This window comes from Littorina saxatilis, linkage group LG12 (assembly GCF_037325665.1).
Source record: "Littorina saxatilis isolate snail1 linkage group LG12, US_GU_Lsax_2.0, whole genome shotgun sequence".
NCBI lineage: Eukaryota > Metazoa > Mollusca > Gastropoda > Littorinimorpha > Littorinidae > Littorina > Littorina saxatilis.
This window is the reverse complement of record NC_090256.1, coordinates 78481427-78498926: the sequence shown is the minus strand read 5'-3', so window position 1 is coordinate 78498926 and position 17500 is coordinate 78481427. Positions and strand designations below refer to the sequence as shown.

At 41.9% G+C, this 17500-nt stretch overlaps 2 protein-coding genes across 2 annotated transcripts in view; both read right to left on the bottom strand.

Annotated features, from left to right (window-relative positions):
* The window catches only part of LOC138982853 (uncharacterized protein C11orf24 homolog), a 3900-nt gene extending 2786 nt beyond the window's left edge, over nt 1–1114 (bottom strand). The window contains exon 1 of the mRNA XM_070356224.1: nt 986–1114. The gene's annotated coding sequence lies outside the window, so the exon portion shown is untranslated. The remainder of the gene's footprint in view (nt 1–985) is intronic.
* An 11276-nt stretch (nt 1115–12390) lies between these two features.
* LOC138983211 (uncharacterized) overlaps nt 12391–17500 on the bottom strand; it is a 28270-nt gene continuing 23160 nt past the window's right edge. The window contains exons 11-12 of the mRNA XM_070356623.1: nt 17462–17500; nt 12391–15548 (exon numbers count right to left, since the gene is read on the bottom strand). The exon at nt 17462–17500 is cut by the window's right edge and continues 55 nt beyond it. Coding sequence (XP_070212724.1) covers nt 15109–15548; nt 17462–17500 — 479 coding nt within the window. The 3' untranslated portion in view covers nt 12391–15108. The remainder of the gene's footprint in view (nt 15549–17461) is intronic.

The window sequence follows — 17500 nt, the reverse complement described above, 5'->3', positions numbered from 1 at the left end:
ACCATTTACTAAAACAATTGCATCTACTGAGAAAATGCAAAAAAGAATTAAACCAGAAAAGACCAAACACAAACACACAGAGAAAATATGCTCTGTTCTACTCATACATTTGTGAGAATATCAGCAACTACCAAGCAATCCTCTTATCGTCATCCAACAGACGTTGTATTCGTCCGCCAAATCAAGTATTATATTGTTTTTAAGAGCACGCTTATAAGCGTAGCGTGTTGTGCTCCATTTGTTGAAATGAATGTATGCGGCATTGGTATTTGTAATTATCTGAATAAAACTGTTTAAACCGACAACCAAGCATACACAAAATAAAGCCAGAAGACAATTATGTCTCTCTTCTACTCCCCTTTCAAATAATTATATTCAATTGGATAGCGCAATTCTGTGGCTGGACGCTATATGCCCAAGGATAGAAGAGCGAATTACATTGAGGGAATTACCCAAGGAACAGAAGAAATACCAAATACCAAATTCCAAACATCTGAACCCAGAACCATGTGAACATTGGCTACTATTAACACCACCGAAAAATAAAGACAGAATCTTAGGATTTCAACTGACATCCAGTCATATCAGAGTTAGCTTGTTTCGCAGAAGATTCTGTAATATGTCGACGGTTTTTTTCTGAAATTTGTGAAAAAGATTTTATTTTTTTAAAGAAAATGTATTTCCTCAGACTTCATGACAAGGCGAATTTATCGTCCTGCCAGTACAAAGAAGAGTTATCATGGGATAGTTGGGGTTTTTTTTTCATAAGAAATATTCGGTCCAAATTCTTGAGTAATTTTCAAACACACCAAAAGAAAAGAAAACCTTGCTATTTCTTCTGAAATCTTCGCAGTAGAACAACATTTCTGTGGCTTTTTTTTGTAGTAAATATTACTTTGCGAAACTATTCACAATCCTCACATTTTTTTCAGAGACCCAGATTTACTGCAATCAAAACACACGTAGTAGTAAGTATTTCTCTTACCTTGATGTCACGGACGATTGTGGCGAAGAGGAGTAAGATACACAGAAGCAATGTGGTTTTCAAGTCCACAAGTGTAGAGGTGGCGATGGTATAGCGTCTTGAGAGTTTCCCGGGTCTATTTATACCAGCTGGTTGACGTCGTTCCGCCCCCCACCAAGCATAGCGGTGCTTTCCCCAAAGGTCACTGGGAGGGTCCACCTGTCATATCCATGAAATCCAGGTGGCGGGGAGCAAGGTATGGTAGGGGGGGGGGGGGGGGGCACAGACGACGTACAAGCGACATACCGCTCTTGACAAGATAGTTTCTTTGAGAGTGTGACGAGAGAAAGGCGAGGGAGGGGTGGCGCCAAAGGACAGGGGCGCGGCAGGTGCAGGAGGGGGGAGTGAGGGGGGGGGTATGGGCGGACCTGATTAAATGAGGTAATGTAAACAATGTGTTTTGAAGAGATGTCTCCATAACGTATATCCGGCAGTAAGGCGTAAACAGCTTCGTGACTTGAGTGTGTGTGACGCGCATGACGCCGAGTGCCACCGTTTGGGAAACAACATGATAATCTGCGTAACTCTCTCATACACATCACTCGCCTTTGATTTACTCCTTCCGCTTTCGTGCTTTCTGACAGTGAACTGACAAGCTGCACTTGCATATACCTACGTAATTGCATGAGCGTAAAAGGACTGCGTATTTCCACAGGATCCCTGCCCTGTTTACCTAAAACTAGTCACGATTTTCCCTGCGCAACTTCTCACCAACCTGCTGCGTGGGCGTACGCAGACTGTATTCGATGTTATTACTATAGTAGGCTTCGTGTCCAGCTAGCTTAAATTTAGCCCTCTACTGGCTCTCTTAAAGGTACTCTCTTTAGGCTTCGTGTCCATCTAGCTCAAATTTAGCCCTCTACTGGCTCTCTTAAAGGTGCTCTCTTTAGGCTTCGTGTCCATCTAGCTCAAATGTAGCCCTCTACTGGCTCTCTTAAAGGTACTCTCTTTTGGCTTCGTGTCCATCTAGCTCAAATGTAGCCCTCTACTGGCTCTCTTAAAGGTGCTCTCTTTAGGCTTCGTGTCCATCTAGCTCAAATGTAGCCCTCTACTGGCTCTCTTAAAGGTGCTCTCTTTAGGCTTCGTGTCCATCTAGCTCAAATGTAGCCCTCTACTGGCTCTCTTAAAGGTGCTCTCTTTAGGCTTCGTGTCCATCTAGCTCAAATGTAGCCCTCTATTGGCTCTCTTAAAGGTGCTCTCTTTAGGCTTCGTGTCCATCTAGCTCAAATGTAGCCCTCTACTGGCTCTCTTAAAGGAGCTCTCTTTAGGCTTCGTGTCCATCTAGCTCAAATGTAGCCCTCTACTGGCTCTCTTAAAGGTGCTCTCTTTAGGCTTCGTGTCCATCTAGCTCAAATGTATCCCTCTAATGGCTCTCTCAAAGGTGCTCTCTTTAGGCTTCGATTCCATCTAGCTCAAATGTAGCCCTCTACTGGCTCTCTTAAAGGTACTCTCTTTTGGCTTCGTGTCCATCTAGCTCAAATGTAGCCCTCTACTGGCTCTCTTAAAGGTGCTCTCTTTAGGCTTCGTGTCCATCTAGCTCAAATGTAGCCCTCTACTGGCTCTCTTAAAGGTGATCTCTTTAGGCTTCGTGTCCATCTAGCTCAAATGTAGCCCTCTACTGACTTTCTTAAAGGTGCTCTCTTTAGGCTTCGTGTCCATCTAGCTCAAATGTAGCCCTCTACTGGCTCTCTTAAAGGTGCTCTCTTTAGGCTTCGTGTCCATCTAGCTCAAATGTAGCCCTCTACTGGCTTTCTCAAAGGTGCTCTCTTTAGGCTTCGTGTCTATCTAGCTCAAATGTAGCCCTCTACTGGCTCTCTTAAAGGTGCTCTCTTTAGGCTTCGTGTCCATCTAGCTCAAATGTAGCCCTCTACTGACTCTCTTAAAGGAGCTCTCTTTAGGCTTCGTGTCCATCCAGCTCAAATGTAGCCCTCTACTGGCTCTCTTAAAGGTACTCTCTTTAGGCTTCGTGTCCATCTAGCTCAAATGTAGCCCTCTACTGGCTCTCTTAATGGTGCTCTCTTTAGGCTTCGTGTCCATCTAGCTCAAATGTAGCCCTCTACTGGCTCTCTTAAAGGTGCTCTCTTTAGGCTTCGTGTCCATCTAGCTCAAATGTAGCCCTCTACTGGCTTTCTCAAAGGTGTTCTCTTTAGGCTTCGTGTCCATCTAGCTCAAATGTAGCCCTCTACTGACTCTCTTAAGGGTGCTCTCTTTAGGCTTCGTGTCCATCTAGCTCAAATGTAGCCCTCTACTGACTCTTAAAGGTGCTCTCTTTAGGCTTCGTGTCCATCTAGCTCAAATGTAGCCCTCTACTGGCTCTCTTAAAGGTGCTCTCTGTCTCGTGCAGGAATAAGAGCATCCTTCCCCTTTGACATAATTATGCCTAAAAATCAACCGCCTAGCTTCCCCCTGTGCAGGACAGCATCTTTCCGCAAGGCCTTGGTGCTTTCAATAGAGATGTAAAATGTTTCACTGAATACAATCAGTAATTGTCTTCTTTTTCAATCTGCAAAATTAATTCATCAACAGTTTCCCACTGTGCATGGAATGCAGCCAGGCTGTGTCCAAGTTGTAGCATGCTTTTATCCCATTGCAATAGCTATAGAGGTCTGTGAGGATAAGACAACGCCTTTAACCCTTTAAGGGCGTGCACATATTTTGCTGAAACTTTGTGTGTAAGCTCATCTTATTTCAAGGAGCAAAGGACATTGTAACTAAGTTAGTACACGCAGCAAAGACAACCTTCCTCCAAACCCAGATTATTGCTTGCGATTCAAGCAAAAAACTGTTCGATATTTGCTGCCGGTTGACCGGCCGCAGTAAGGTATCCCCACTTCCCACTGTTTTTCCCGCTAGTCAGCTGCCAGATGTATTCAGTGATTATTTTATCAAGAAGGTTTCTGATATTCGTTCTGAACTTGATCAGATGAGTGCACATTCTGCTTCCTCCAGTCATGTTGATGTTCCCACTGATTGTTCTTTTCCATCATTTCAGCCAATCAGTGAAAAAGACCTTAAATCCATTATTCTGAAGTCCAAACCAACAACTTGTCCACTTGATGCCATACCCACACCACTGCTTTTTGAGAATCTTGATGTGTTGTTGCCAACTCTTACTCAAATTGTCAATGATAGCCTGTTATCTGGTGTTTTTCCATCATTGTTCAAAACTGCACTTGTCAAACCACTTCTCAAAAAACCTAGTCTTGATGTCAATATTTTGAAGAATTATCGTCCTGTATCTAATTTATCATTCTTGTCCAAAGTTTTTGAAAGGGTAGTTTTGAAGCAGCTGTTGTCATATTTGAACACCCATGATTTGATCTCGCACTCTCAGTCTGCTTATCGCCCTTCTCACTGTACTGAAACAGCCCTACTTAAAGTAATCAGTGACATTCTGTCTGCTCTGGATGGTGGTAATGTGTCAGTGCTTACCCTACTTGACCTCTCTGCAGCGTTCGAAACGATTGACCATGTCACGCTTCTCCATAGACTTCAGACTCTGTACGGCATATCCGGTCCACCGCTAGCATGGCTTGAGTCCTATCTCATTGGCAGGACTCAGGCTGTGCTTGTCGATGGCCAGATGTCTGCTCCAGCCCCACTTTCTTTCGGCGTTCCTCAAGGTTCAGTACTCGGTCCCATCCTTTTCATCATGTACACTAAGCCCCTCTCCACACTGATTCAAAACCATTCTGTTTTAAATCAGTATTTTGCTGATGACACCCAGCTGTATAAACCCAGTCCCCCTGCAGAGACACATTCCACCATCCAGACCATTCAGACATGCATCACTGATGTTAAATTTTGGATGGTCGATAACAAACTCAAGCTGAATGATGATAAGACTGAAGTCTTACTGTGCAAAAAGAAGAACACTACATTTCCCTCTCCCCAACCTGTTTCTGTTCAAATAGGCAATACCGACATTCTTTTCTCACCATCAGCTAGAAACCTTGGATTCACCCTTTCATCTGACATGACCCTTAACAAACATATATCTTTAGTCTGTAGAGCAGCTTATTTTGAGCTTCGTAAGATCAGCACCATTCGCCACACACTCTCCTCTCAAACAACTAACACTCTTGTCTGTGCCTTTGTTCTTTCTAAACTTGACTACTGCAACTATCTTCTCTCTGGCTGTCCTCTGTACCTCCTGCATAAACTACAAAAAGTCCAAAACTCGGCAGCACGCCTCATTCTGAAAGCACGAAAAACGAGATCACGCAACACCACTTCTTCACACACTGCACTGGTTACCTATTCAAGCCCGCATTGACTACAAACTGTCCACCCTCTGCTTTAACTTCTTTTCTGGCTCGTCTCCTGCTTACTTCTCTGAACTCCTCATCGTCTATTCTCCAGCAAGACAACTCCGTGCCTCTTCTGACCGTCGCATCCTTACCATTCCACACACCAAAACCAAAACATACGGACAACGCACTTTTACTTTCTGCGCACCCACACAATGCAATTCTCTCCCCTTTCACATCCGCCACTCTCAGTCACCCCAAGCATTCAAACGAGCACTTAAAACGCACCTCTTCAAGAAATACAACCCCTGATTTTGTTTTCTCAGTCCATCAGTAGGCTACATGTAGTGTATTTGTTGTTTTAGTGATAATGTATATTAACATCTAGGACTGTTTTCAGCATTGTTGATAACATGTTCTGTTTGATCAAGGGTATTCAGCTGGTATTTCCTTGTTTTTTTACTACCTATTTTATTTATGTTTTTATTAATTAGTTAGTGGAAGAATCTTTTGTAATGTATGTTTGATGGTGTATGCTTTTAATTAAGCGTTGTTGACTATGAATGTAGATGTAAATGCTTGTATAACTGTGTTTTAATTTTAAATGTGTCAAGCGCAAAGAGCATACTTGTAAAGTTATGATGTTGCGCTATATAAATGCTCATTTATTATTATTATTATTATTATCTACATTACTGTGCACACTTTTATGAAGATGGGTTGATAAACACGGGAGATACACGTCGTCTGTCCCGCTGAAGTTACATAGGTGAGCGCCAGGCCTTATCATGCCCCCAAAAACACTTTCAACAGCATATCAACAACTACAAACAAACTCTACAAAAGAACTAAACATCAAAAGTAGGGGAAGGGCTCCTAATATGGACCGGCTCCTAATATGGACCACCTCCTGTTCTGACAAACTAACGGCGCTAGAGCGCTCAAAACAGTTTTATTCGCTGTATTCACCCTCTCTGAATAACTTGCACATGTGAAAACAGTTGCAGAAACACGCATATCAAAACCGTAAGACTTTTTCTCTTGTTTTCACTTTTGGCAGCGTTCACTCTAAATTTGCCGCCTAAAACGGACTCGTTTCTGTCCACAGCCAAAGGTTTTATCACACACAAATTGCTATATATGACAGCTAAAACCGTATTTGTTACATTTTAGCAGTGTTGACCCCGAGTTTCTACTGCAAACAAAAAATAATAGCAAAATCTCAAAGTATGTGCGAGTCCCCTAATATGGACCACCTTCAACAAATCGAAGAAAATAAAAGCTAACGGCTATTTTCATTAATTCATTAAGAAGCTTGCTGGAAATAACCTATAACTAGCCCTCGAGATTTAAAAAAAAATGCAATAAAAAGTCTTCTTTTCGTGGAAATTGATAATTTCCCTTATTTTCACGCTGTTTTTGATAAGCTTCTTTAGTTTCCTGGTGTGCTTCAAATAATGCTCTCATCAACCTGAAACAAATAAATCTAGAGCATATTTTAATTAGGCTGACTTGTATACTAAGTTGTATCATGTTATTTTGAAATATAGGGGGCTTTTTACAATGATTCGTGAAGGCCGCTTCACTGGTCCATATTAGGCGCCCAGGCTCCTAATATGGACCCTTTGTGATTTTTTCTGTATTTAATTTTTTGCTGAATGGCTATCAAAGCTATTTCACTCTAATTAGGCCTAACGGTTAACCTAAGAGAGAAGGACTACCAAACACAAAATGAAACTTCTTCGCAAGAAAACAAGCAAGTTATCAGCATGAAACAAAAAGTGGTCCATATTAGGAGCCCTTCCCCTATATCCACTATGTTGACACCAATGGAATTCCAACGCCGAGGTTGTTTTTTCTGCCGCTGCCTGTCACAATGACATCACAAACGTCATTTCCAACGATGCAATCTCTCGCCTGACCTACTTTTACCGCTCAGGATCTGTCGTGAAGGAATCTCCGCCCGACGTCATCTGTGACGTCACTACATCAACTGAGCTATTTTTAGCGGCGCGGAGGTCGCACAGGCCCATGTAACTTGTCAGAGCAATGTCCGCTGTCACGGACGCACACGTGTTTTACGCGCTTTGCGCCGGTGTCACGAACTGAAAACTCTGCCTGAACAATCCTTCTCATTGCGGTCAATGCGCATGCGCTAACATGGGGAGATTAATCAGGTCGTGAACAACCTAACCCTAACCCTGACCCAAGATTGGTGCATGCGCATTGACCGCAATGAGAAGGATTGTTCAGCAGAGGTTTGAGTTTGTGACACCGGCCCGGATTTACTAGCATCAACAGTTTGTTGTGTGCTGACAAAACGAGAAAGCAACTTGTTCATATCAATTCCTCTTATAAGTTATTCATTCTTTCAGACGGCAGATACATGTTTGCATCTAGAGCGCTCACCTTCTTTTCTTATTGTATCTTGACATACCGAGAGCCTAAAATAGGTATAGCCTACTGCGGAAATGTTCCCCATGAAGAAAGCTTCGTTTCGTGGAACAGTGAACGCGCCCAAACCGCTCATTTCCCACTACTTTCAGCCAGTCCCAATAGGAAAGAAAAAGGTCTAGAGGTACCTTATTTCAATTGAAGACAGTCTTGTAGATCCTCTTAGATCCTCTCAAGGCTTTGGTATGGGGGCAGAGCATCTTCCAACTTGGACACACACCGAAACTCAACAGCCTGGCTGCCTACTACTGTGGTGGTAAGGAATCTCGTGTCGTGTGTGTGTGTGTGTGTGTGTGTGTGTGTGCGCGTGCGTGCGTGTGTGCGCGCGTGTGTTTCGTGTGTGTGTGCGTGCGTGTGTGCGTGCGTGTGTGTGTGTGCGTGTGTGTGTGTGTGTGTGCGTGTGTGTGTGTGTGTGTCTCGTGTGTGTGTGTGTGTGTGTGTGTGTGTGTGTGTGTGAAAGTGTGTGTGTGTATGTTTGTATACATGTGTGTGCGCATGTGAAAGTGGGTGTGTGTTTGTGATTGTGTGTGTGTGTGTGTATACATGTGTGTGCCCATGTGAAATTGTGTGTGTGTGTGTGTGTGTGTGCGCGCGTGCGTGCGTGTGTGTTTCGTGTGTGTGTCTGTGCGTGCGTGCGTGTGTGTTTCGTGTGTGTGTGTGTGTGCGTGCGTACGCGTGTGTGTGTGTGTGTGTGTGTGTGTGTGTCTCGTGTGTGTGTGTGTGCGTATGTGTGTGTGTGTTTGTATACATGTGTGTGTGAATGTGGGTGTGTGTGTGTGTGTATACATGTGTGTGCGCATGTGAAAGTGTGATTGTGTGTGTGTGTGTGTGTGTGTGCGTGCGTGCGTGCGTGCCTGTGTACGTGCGTGCGTGCGTATGTGTGAGTGTGTGTGTGTTATTGTGTGTGTGTGTGTGAATGTGTATGTATGCGCGTGAGTGCGTGTTGTGTGTGTGTGTGTGCGTGTGTGTGTTAATGTGTGCGTGTGTGTGTGTGTGAGAGAGAGAGGGGGGAAAGAGAGAGAGAAAGAGAGTGAGATAGAGGAGAGAGAAAGAGACGCAGATAGAGGCAGACAGAAAGACAGACAGAGGTGTCTTGTGGGCGCAGTTGGTCAGACAGGAAGGGAGCGGAACGAACTAACGGATTTGTTGGTTGCTCTAATGTTGCGCCTTTGATACATGATTGGCAGTGTAGGGCATGCTAGTTTCATGCACTTGCCTGCAGTGTCTCTCTTTAACATTACACCTCACTTCCCTTTTCGCTATCCTGTGGACTTGCTATTTGGGATAACGAAACAGATTTCGAGTTAATCAGACATTTATAGGTGCAGGCGACATTGTGTGGTAGGAAAATTTGGAAGAATAAAACTCAACATCAGACTCGAAACACTTTTTTTCATTTTGCAGAAGTTTATTTCCTTTTATTTAACTGACGAACATCACACCTGTTCCAAAGAAGAAAATGAACTTAAAACAAAACAAAACGAAACGCCAAAGAAAACAAAACAAACACGATGGAAATTCAACACTAAAAACGAATGAATAAATAAATATGTTTAAAGATAATTAAATAGAAAAGGCAATGCAAAACTAACAAATCACAATCAACGAATAACTTGAAAACATAAAAGAAAGACACTTTAGGCTGGAGTCTACCTCTTTGCAAAGTCCTAACAAATGTGAATTTTTCTGTAATTTCAAGAAATGCTAATAAAGAAAAGAATAACAAAACAAAACAGGGCTTAAAGGTGGTCGTCTACATTTTTGTTTTTTTCAATAATCTTATGGTTAGATTTCGTTAAAAAGTTATGTCAGATGATGAATGAACCATGGGGAAAAAAGTTATAAAAAAAAAATATATGTAAAAAAAGATTTTATTTTTGGGTAGCGTGACTCACGCTTCCAATATTTTGTTTTCTGTTTGCTGAGAACATGTGCTTTGCCTAAAAATACTGACCAATCAAATTCATGTCACTATGCTTATAGCCACGCCCAAACAAGTGCAGCAACAGTTTGACACTGGAGCGCTGTCCACGCTTTTTTTGAAACGCACGAAATGCACGGGATTTGAGAGGAGTTTTGCGCTTGACATTTTCCAAATAAGGATATCCTACTATGAGTACTACGCTGGAATACTACAATGCATTTTCAAACGGCTACACTGGCTTCGTCTTTCCTGATCGAAAGGGGGTGTATTGTTGATAATTGTAGATAATAGACTCTGCATTTTAATGGTCAAATGGCGATTTCGGTATAAAAATGTAGACAAGGACCTTTAACGTGCAAATGTCTAAGATAATTAATCCTGATTATTGGGTATCAGCTTAACAAATTAATTACCCCAACTCCTAGAATTGACCTTTACAAATCAAGTCTTTCTTATTCTGGCGCCTTATTGTGGAACTCCATTCCTGATTTAATTAAAATGCAATTCAGTGAAACTTCCTTCAAGGAACTCTACATGCTGTTTCTCTTGGAAACAAGTAAATAATTCTGTGATAATATTACATCATTGCTTGATATTCATAATGCATTTTTAAATGTTTTTTTAATTTTTTGACATGTTAATTATATAAATTGTATTGTAATTTAACTTAACTTCTATTTCTTCTTGTTATTAATCGAGTTACCCTCAATGGGTGAGGGCCGGATGAAAAAAAGCATGTATTCTGTTACCCTCGATAAATAAATAAAGTTGAAAGTTCTCTCTCTCTCTCTCTCTCTCTCTCTCTCTCTCTCTCTCTCTCTCTCTCTCTCTCTCTCTCTCTCTCTCTCTCTCTCTCTCTCTCTCTAAAGTAAGATGATTCACAACAGCTGTCGTGGCAGCAGAAGAAAGACAGAGTCAGATGCTATAGATATGTATCACACATGTCAAGCCGTCCTGACGACAACACACGAAGTATTACATTACAACATTCAAAACCCGTTTTTGTCAAGTTTTCTGTGTTTGTTTGTGCTTTTTTGCTGTGAAATATTCAACCAGTGTTAACCTATATGCACTTGTCATAGACACAAAAGTCTTGCGACCTAATAGTGCAAGAATAAATAGCTAACGAACATTGTATGTGTGTGTGTGTGTGAGTGTGTGAGTGTGTGTGTGTGTGTGTGTGTGTGTATGTGTGTGTGTGTGTGTGTGTGTGTGTGTGTGTGTGTGAGTGTGTGAGTGTGTGTGTGTGTGTGTGTGTATGTGTGTGTGTGAGTGTGTGAGTGTGTGTGTGTGTGTATGTGTGTGTGTGTGTGTGTGTGTGTGTGTGTGTGTGTGTGTGTGTGTGTGTGTGTGTGTGTGTGTGCAAAGAAAGTTTGTTGTTTTTTCTCGCTTTTTTTTATCAGTCATTGTCATATATCAAGAACAATTCTATATCATATGAAAAGATTAAAAATAATCATCGATCGCAAGAACGTTGACAGTGAATGCTTACCAAAATAGTAAAGAAAGAAACAACCAAATCGGCCATCGCACAATGTAGGCCCGAAGAAATGACATCACACACAGAAAGAAACAACCAAATCGGCCATCGCACAATGTAGGCCCGAAGAAATGACATCACACACAGAAAGACGAGTACAAAATTGGCGATTTATTCAGCGTGACGACAAACTCGCCCGGGGATATTTTGATAGATTGCCGCCCATTTACACTTGTAACACACATTGTCAACAAACACTATTCATTTTCATCAAAAATACAACTGTATATGTAGCTGACTTTCGTTGACATCCTAGTGTTTGTTCTATAGCTAGATCACTTCCAAAAAGCTCCCTTTTTTTTAAATTCTCACTCTGATTGGTGAACAATATGTAAGTTTGTATGAGTGCGCCAATTTCACGACAAAAAAAGTGAACAGAGAGGATAATAATAACAGAAAAATGATTATTTCTAAGAATAGAAAAAACAAACAAGAAAAGTTCATTTCTAGAACGTTTAAAAATTGACAACACAAAACATTCACTAGTACATTATCAATATAGGTTTTAACGTTGACCAACAGACAAATAATAATGAAAAAATGACGTCATGTTCAATTTGTCAACAATTCACGTACACGTACATAACCTATATCGGCTCTGCTGTCATCGTCACATGACTTTATCAGTCTCTGTTCATTCACAAGCAACAAACCCGTTTGAATAATGCTCTCATCTCTGTACAATGCTACTGCTCTCAGTCCTTCTGTTTGAATGAAGCTCTCATCTCTTCATAATGATACTATTCTCAATAATACTGTTTGAACGATGTTCTTAGATCAAAACGCGTGCGTATAGGGACGCTTGTTAACCTGTTTTGCCATAATATATCTCCACCTACATGGGTTGTCTTTTCGGGAAATTGAATCTGGGCCATGGAACTCTAGCTACTACTTTTACGCTGAACTCACAGCTTCAACACAAGATTTACGGTACGTAGGGGAAGGGCTCCTAATATGGACCGGCTCCTAATATGGACCACCACCAACTAACGGCGCTAGAGCGCTCAAAAATGTTTTATTCGCTGTATTCACCCTCTTTGGATAAGTTGCACATGTCAAAACAGTTGCAGAAACACAAATCTCAAAACCGTTAGGCTTTTTCTCTGTTTTCACTTTTGGCAGCGTTCACTCTAAATTTGCCGCCTAAAACGGACTCGTTTCTGTCTACAGCCAAAGCTTTTATCAAACAGAAATGGCTATATATGACAGCTAAAACCGTATTTGTTACATTTTAGCAGTGTTGACCCCGAGTTTCTACTGCAAACAAAAAATAATAGCAAAATCTCAAAGTATGTGCGAGTCCCCTAATATGGACCACCTTCAACAAATCGAAGAAAATAAAAGCTAAAGGCTATTTTCATTCATTCATTACGAAGCTTGCTGGTAATAACCTATAACTAGCCCTCGAGATTTAAAAAAAATGCAACGAAAAGTCTTCTTTTTGTGGAAGTTGATAATTTCCCTTATTTTCACTCTGTTTTTGATAAGCTTCTTTAGTTTCCTGGTGTGCTTCAAATAATGCTCTCATCAACCCGAAACAGATAAATCTAAAGCATATTTTAATTAGGCTGACTTGTACACTAATTTGTATCATGTTATTTTGAAATATAGGGGGCTTTTTACAGTGATTCGTGAAGGCCGCTTCACTGGTCCATATTAGGCGCCCAGGCTCCTAATATGGACCCTTTGTGATTTTTTCTGTATTTCATTTTTGCTGAATGTGTATCAAAGCTATTTTACTCTAATTAGGCCTAACTGTTCACTTAAGAGAGAAGGACTACCAAACACAAAATGAAACTTCTTCGCAAGAAAACAAGCTAGTTATTAGCATGAAACAAAAAGTGGTCCATATTAGGAGCCCTTCCCCTAAGTCTATTTTCTTGTTTTGGATAAATATTTAAAACGAGAAAGTTTGATTTTAAAGCTTTAAATTTGATTTTGCACGGGATTGTATGCATCAATAGATGCAGCAAATGCCGTTTCATTGCATTAGAACGGTCTAGAAAAGGCTTTTTTCAGAACGATTACGGCAACCTGTACGTTTGCCAGCCACCACGACGCGTAACATGGATTCTAAAGAGCGATCGTGCTGAAGACGAATGTTTGTTTTTCCAAATGTTCTCCGTCTGTACAATTTCAGCAAAGTAATTAACTATCAGGAAAATGCAAAGGGTAAGCGATAGCGGAATAGTATGTGTTGTTGCCATGACATAAAAGGTGAGAGCGGTTGGGTTCATGCTCACCTAAGAGAAAACGCAAACACAGCTGTGAAAAGAATCAGATATAAGCTTGGACGTGATTTCTGTAACTAAAGTGACTGTCTGCGGTTAGATCGTCTGCTACGCGTTGCAGTTCCAGGTGTGATTAAGTTTCAAATACGTGTCAGGGTGACGTCGTAGCTACATATACAGGTGTAACATCTTCGCTACACATAGTGCTTCTTTACCTTTGTAACATATTATGCGAAAGCACGGGGAAGGACGTGGAATCGAAAGACCCAAAAGAAATCTGCCCCCTTGGACACCAGAGCTGGTACGCACAACAGAGTACCCAACTAGTTGGAACCCAAGAACTGGTTGGGATTGATTAAAATCTCAAACAAATCTCAATTTCAACCAATCCTACAAAACAATTGGTCAGTTCCCACCTTGTGAAGCCCTTTTTCGAGCACTCCACCCCATATGTACAAGTTGAAAAGCCCTGGCGTATCTAAGCAACACCGAAAGTGGTGTCCTCGGAATCATAGCACAGGTCGTCATGGATACATTAGGGAAACGTTGTGCACGTTGTGTGTGAATGAACACCAGTGCCCGCGTCGGTCATCAAATAACAGCAAAGTTTTGTCACGTGAATAAACCACTAGGAAATAAACACACAATGAGCACACACTGAGCATGAACCGTAGCAGTTATGGAACCAATCAACCAACCAAACAAACAGAGAAAACAAAACTTGAGAAGCAAGAAATGAACGAAATCAAGGTTGTCAACAACAACAAAAGCACTCTTTTTTTTTGTAGTTTCATTATTGATACATGAGTACACCACCTTTAAGTCTTTTATAACTAAGCTCAGTTAATTTGTTTACGGACTATTTTGTTCAGTCTCAGTGTTGTTGCTAATGGTTGATCATTTGATACAATTCTTGCCATGTCCAGGGCGTGCTCCTTTCACGGGGCTCTTTGTGGAACGAAACTTCTTTTTTTCAACCTAACATTCCTCAACTTTACAGATACGTACCTTCCCATGAGAATCATCTTGCAAATCACAAAGCTTTTGCATAGAATAAGAGCATTCTTCCTCTTGGACACATACCAATAATGAACAGCCTGGCTGCTTCCTGTGCTGCGTGGGAATTTTATGCTGAATTGATTTCGTGACTGACGCCTTTGTCAATCTACCAAATTAACGCAGCAACAAACTCCCAGTCTATATATACAAATCAGCCAGGCTGTTGATTTTTGGTGTACGTTCAAGCGGTGGGATACTCTGCTACCAAGTAACAGTCTGAACAGATCTGTGGTGGCGTGCATGAACGTTTTCACAGGAAGGACGATATCTTGCAGGCTATACGTTTCCTTAACTTTATTTAGAACACGGTGATTGTTCGTATTCTCTCTGCTCTGGCAAAACCAACGTGATACGCTTTAGACATTTTGCCCGTTTGATTTTCTACCCTAACTAGACTGAAATAGTTTGCAAGAACCAAAACCAGCCTGATGTATTTTTCATACTGAGACAGGACGACATCAAGCCTAATCACTTGCCAGTTGTCTCATTGAGCCAGATGCAGACAGGAATGGTGCCCCCATAGAGACAATCTTGCCAGCTTGATGAGGTCATGTTGACGTTTCTTCTCCCTGACCAAGATCCACACGGGAATGGTGTCCCCACAGAAAAATCTTGAGGAGGCCATGTTAACGTTTCTTCTCCTTGAGCCAGATCCAGGCGGGAATGATGTCCCCGTACAGGTATCGTGCCATCATGAGCAGCACGTGCTGCACGCGACAGATGGTCATGCCGATGAGCTGGATGACGAGCGTGAAGCCGTACAGCGCGCCACTGATCAGCCCGTACAGGTTGAGGCGAGCCAGGGGCGAGTCCACGCCCACGTAGAAGTAGGACAGGACGCCCAGCCAGACGGCGTTGATCATCATCAAACCAAGCAGTGAGCGGTTCCTCAGCTGCTCCAGCTGTTCCGCCAGCTCGACCCGCTGCAGCCCGATGTTGACGTCATTGCCCAGCAGTCGGTGACGTAGCTCCTCCCAAAAGACGTTCTCCTGCAGTTCCTGAGTGCTGCCGTCCTGCATGGGTCTGGCGATTGAGTTTACCATCTGCTGGATGTCCAGGTTGCTGTCTGTGTACCACGTGCACATGGAGGGTAGCAGACAGTGTTAGAACGATAGTACAGCGCAACCATCAAAATGTACGCGTTTACGTTACAAAGGATTTTGCTTCATTCTGTTTGAAGTTTAAGTTTTAAGATGTATTTACCCTTTCACCCCCCCCCCCCCCCCCCCTCATCATAGAGGATTACTTCTGTTATAAAAACAAAACAAACAAGAAATTCCTCCGAGGTAGGAAAAACACCCCCGTCCTTACCATTCTCACTGCCACCAACTGAGAAGGTTATTTCCCTTTGACCATTAATATGTCCCTCTATAAGTCCTTGTAGAATCTTAATCCACCAATAACTCCCTAACCGTGTGTTTGACTGGTCCCAATTTTTGTAAGGACCGTCTCAGGAATGTATAGAACCTGTTCACCAAGTTTGGTGACGATCGGTCCGTTCATTCTTGAGATCTATATGCGAACACAAACACACAAACACACAAACAAACACATCGACCGAATCCTATACACACCCCTATACCGGGGGTGTAAAAATGTGATCACAACTACAAATTTCAATTCGTGATAAACAACTGTGTGGGTCGTACTTGAACTCATAGAACGGGACACAGCCCCAGGCCCGCAACACAGTGCAATCAGCAATGTGTTGACTGGACAACCTACAAACGACTTCATTTTGTGGCAATATCACATACCCAGGACATGACATGGTGTTAAAAGGACAGTACATACCGGGGAAACTAGCAATTTTTAAATTGTCTTACCAAGGGTATGATAAGATAAGATAATACAACTTTAATGTCCATTTTCATTTTACATAAGCATGAACATTTTTCTTTTGGCAACACATCGCAGTCATATGGAACTTACTGGTTTAACTCTGTGATGATTTGACTGACAGAAATTGTACCATCAGGCTTCTTACGGAATTAACTTCCTGCGTGGATCTATAGTGTATACAGATTATAGGAAATAACGTAAGAACGACAGCGTAGTGCAACTAGCAAGTTGTAAACGTCCTTGCAAAAGGAACTAGCTTCACTTGGTTAATATGTCTGATGTGGATGTGTGAGTGCTTTTCAGTGAAGCATGACCAGCAACAGTTCTCTTCCCAACTGATTTTGGTTTTCGAATACGTGATAACTTTACAATATCGACGATTAACTTTCACATTTGTCTCAATATGCGATATCTAAGTCTGTCCGAAGAGAGACTATTGTTCAAATTTGGAATCCAATTGCTTTGGCGAGCGTTCATGTTTTGTCTGTTATTTATGCTTGTGCTTGCTGCTGTTTGAAAGTTGACGACTGGCTAACATCAGCTCCACTAACCCTACTAATAGTTTGCGTCATAACCAAGTGAGTCAGGTTGCTGCTGTTTGAAAGTTGACGACTGGCTAACATCAGCTCCACTAACCCTACTCGTTGTTTGCGTCTTAACCAAGTGAGTCAGGGTGCTGCTGTTTGAAAGTTGACGACTGGCTAACATCAGCTCCATTAACCCTACTAATAGTTTGCGTCATAACCAAGTGAGTCAGGGTGCTGCTGTTTGAAAGTTGACGACTGGCTAACATCAGCTCCACTAACCCTACTCGTTGTTTGCGTCTTAACCAAGTGAGTCAGTGTGCTAATGGCACGAAAGCTCTAAGAAGCTTATGAAAACAGGCGCTCTAAATATAGCCATGAATGAGAGTTATAAATAAGTAACCCGTCTCCTGACACATGAGAGAATAATAAGTATTGAATTGAATCAACGACTTCCATCGTTAAAAACGGATAATCGTCTTAAGTTTCTCATTCATTCTCACTGCTTCGTATTACTCTGTCAGGTGCCAGACGACCGGTTCCACTTACTGTAGTTGTTTAGGATGTATTGAGAGTGCTTACTTCTTTGACCCACTCACTGTGAGCGACTTACCTTCACGTAAATCCACGGGTATCTTCTTCTTCCTCCATT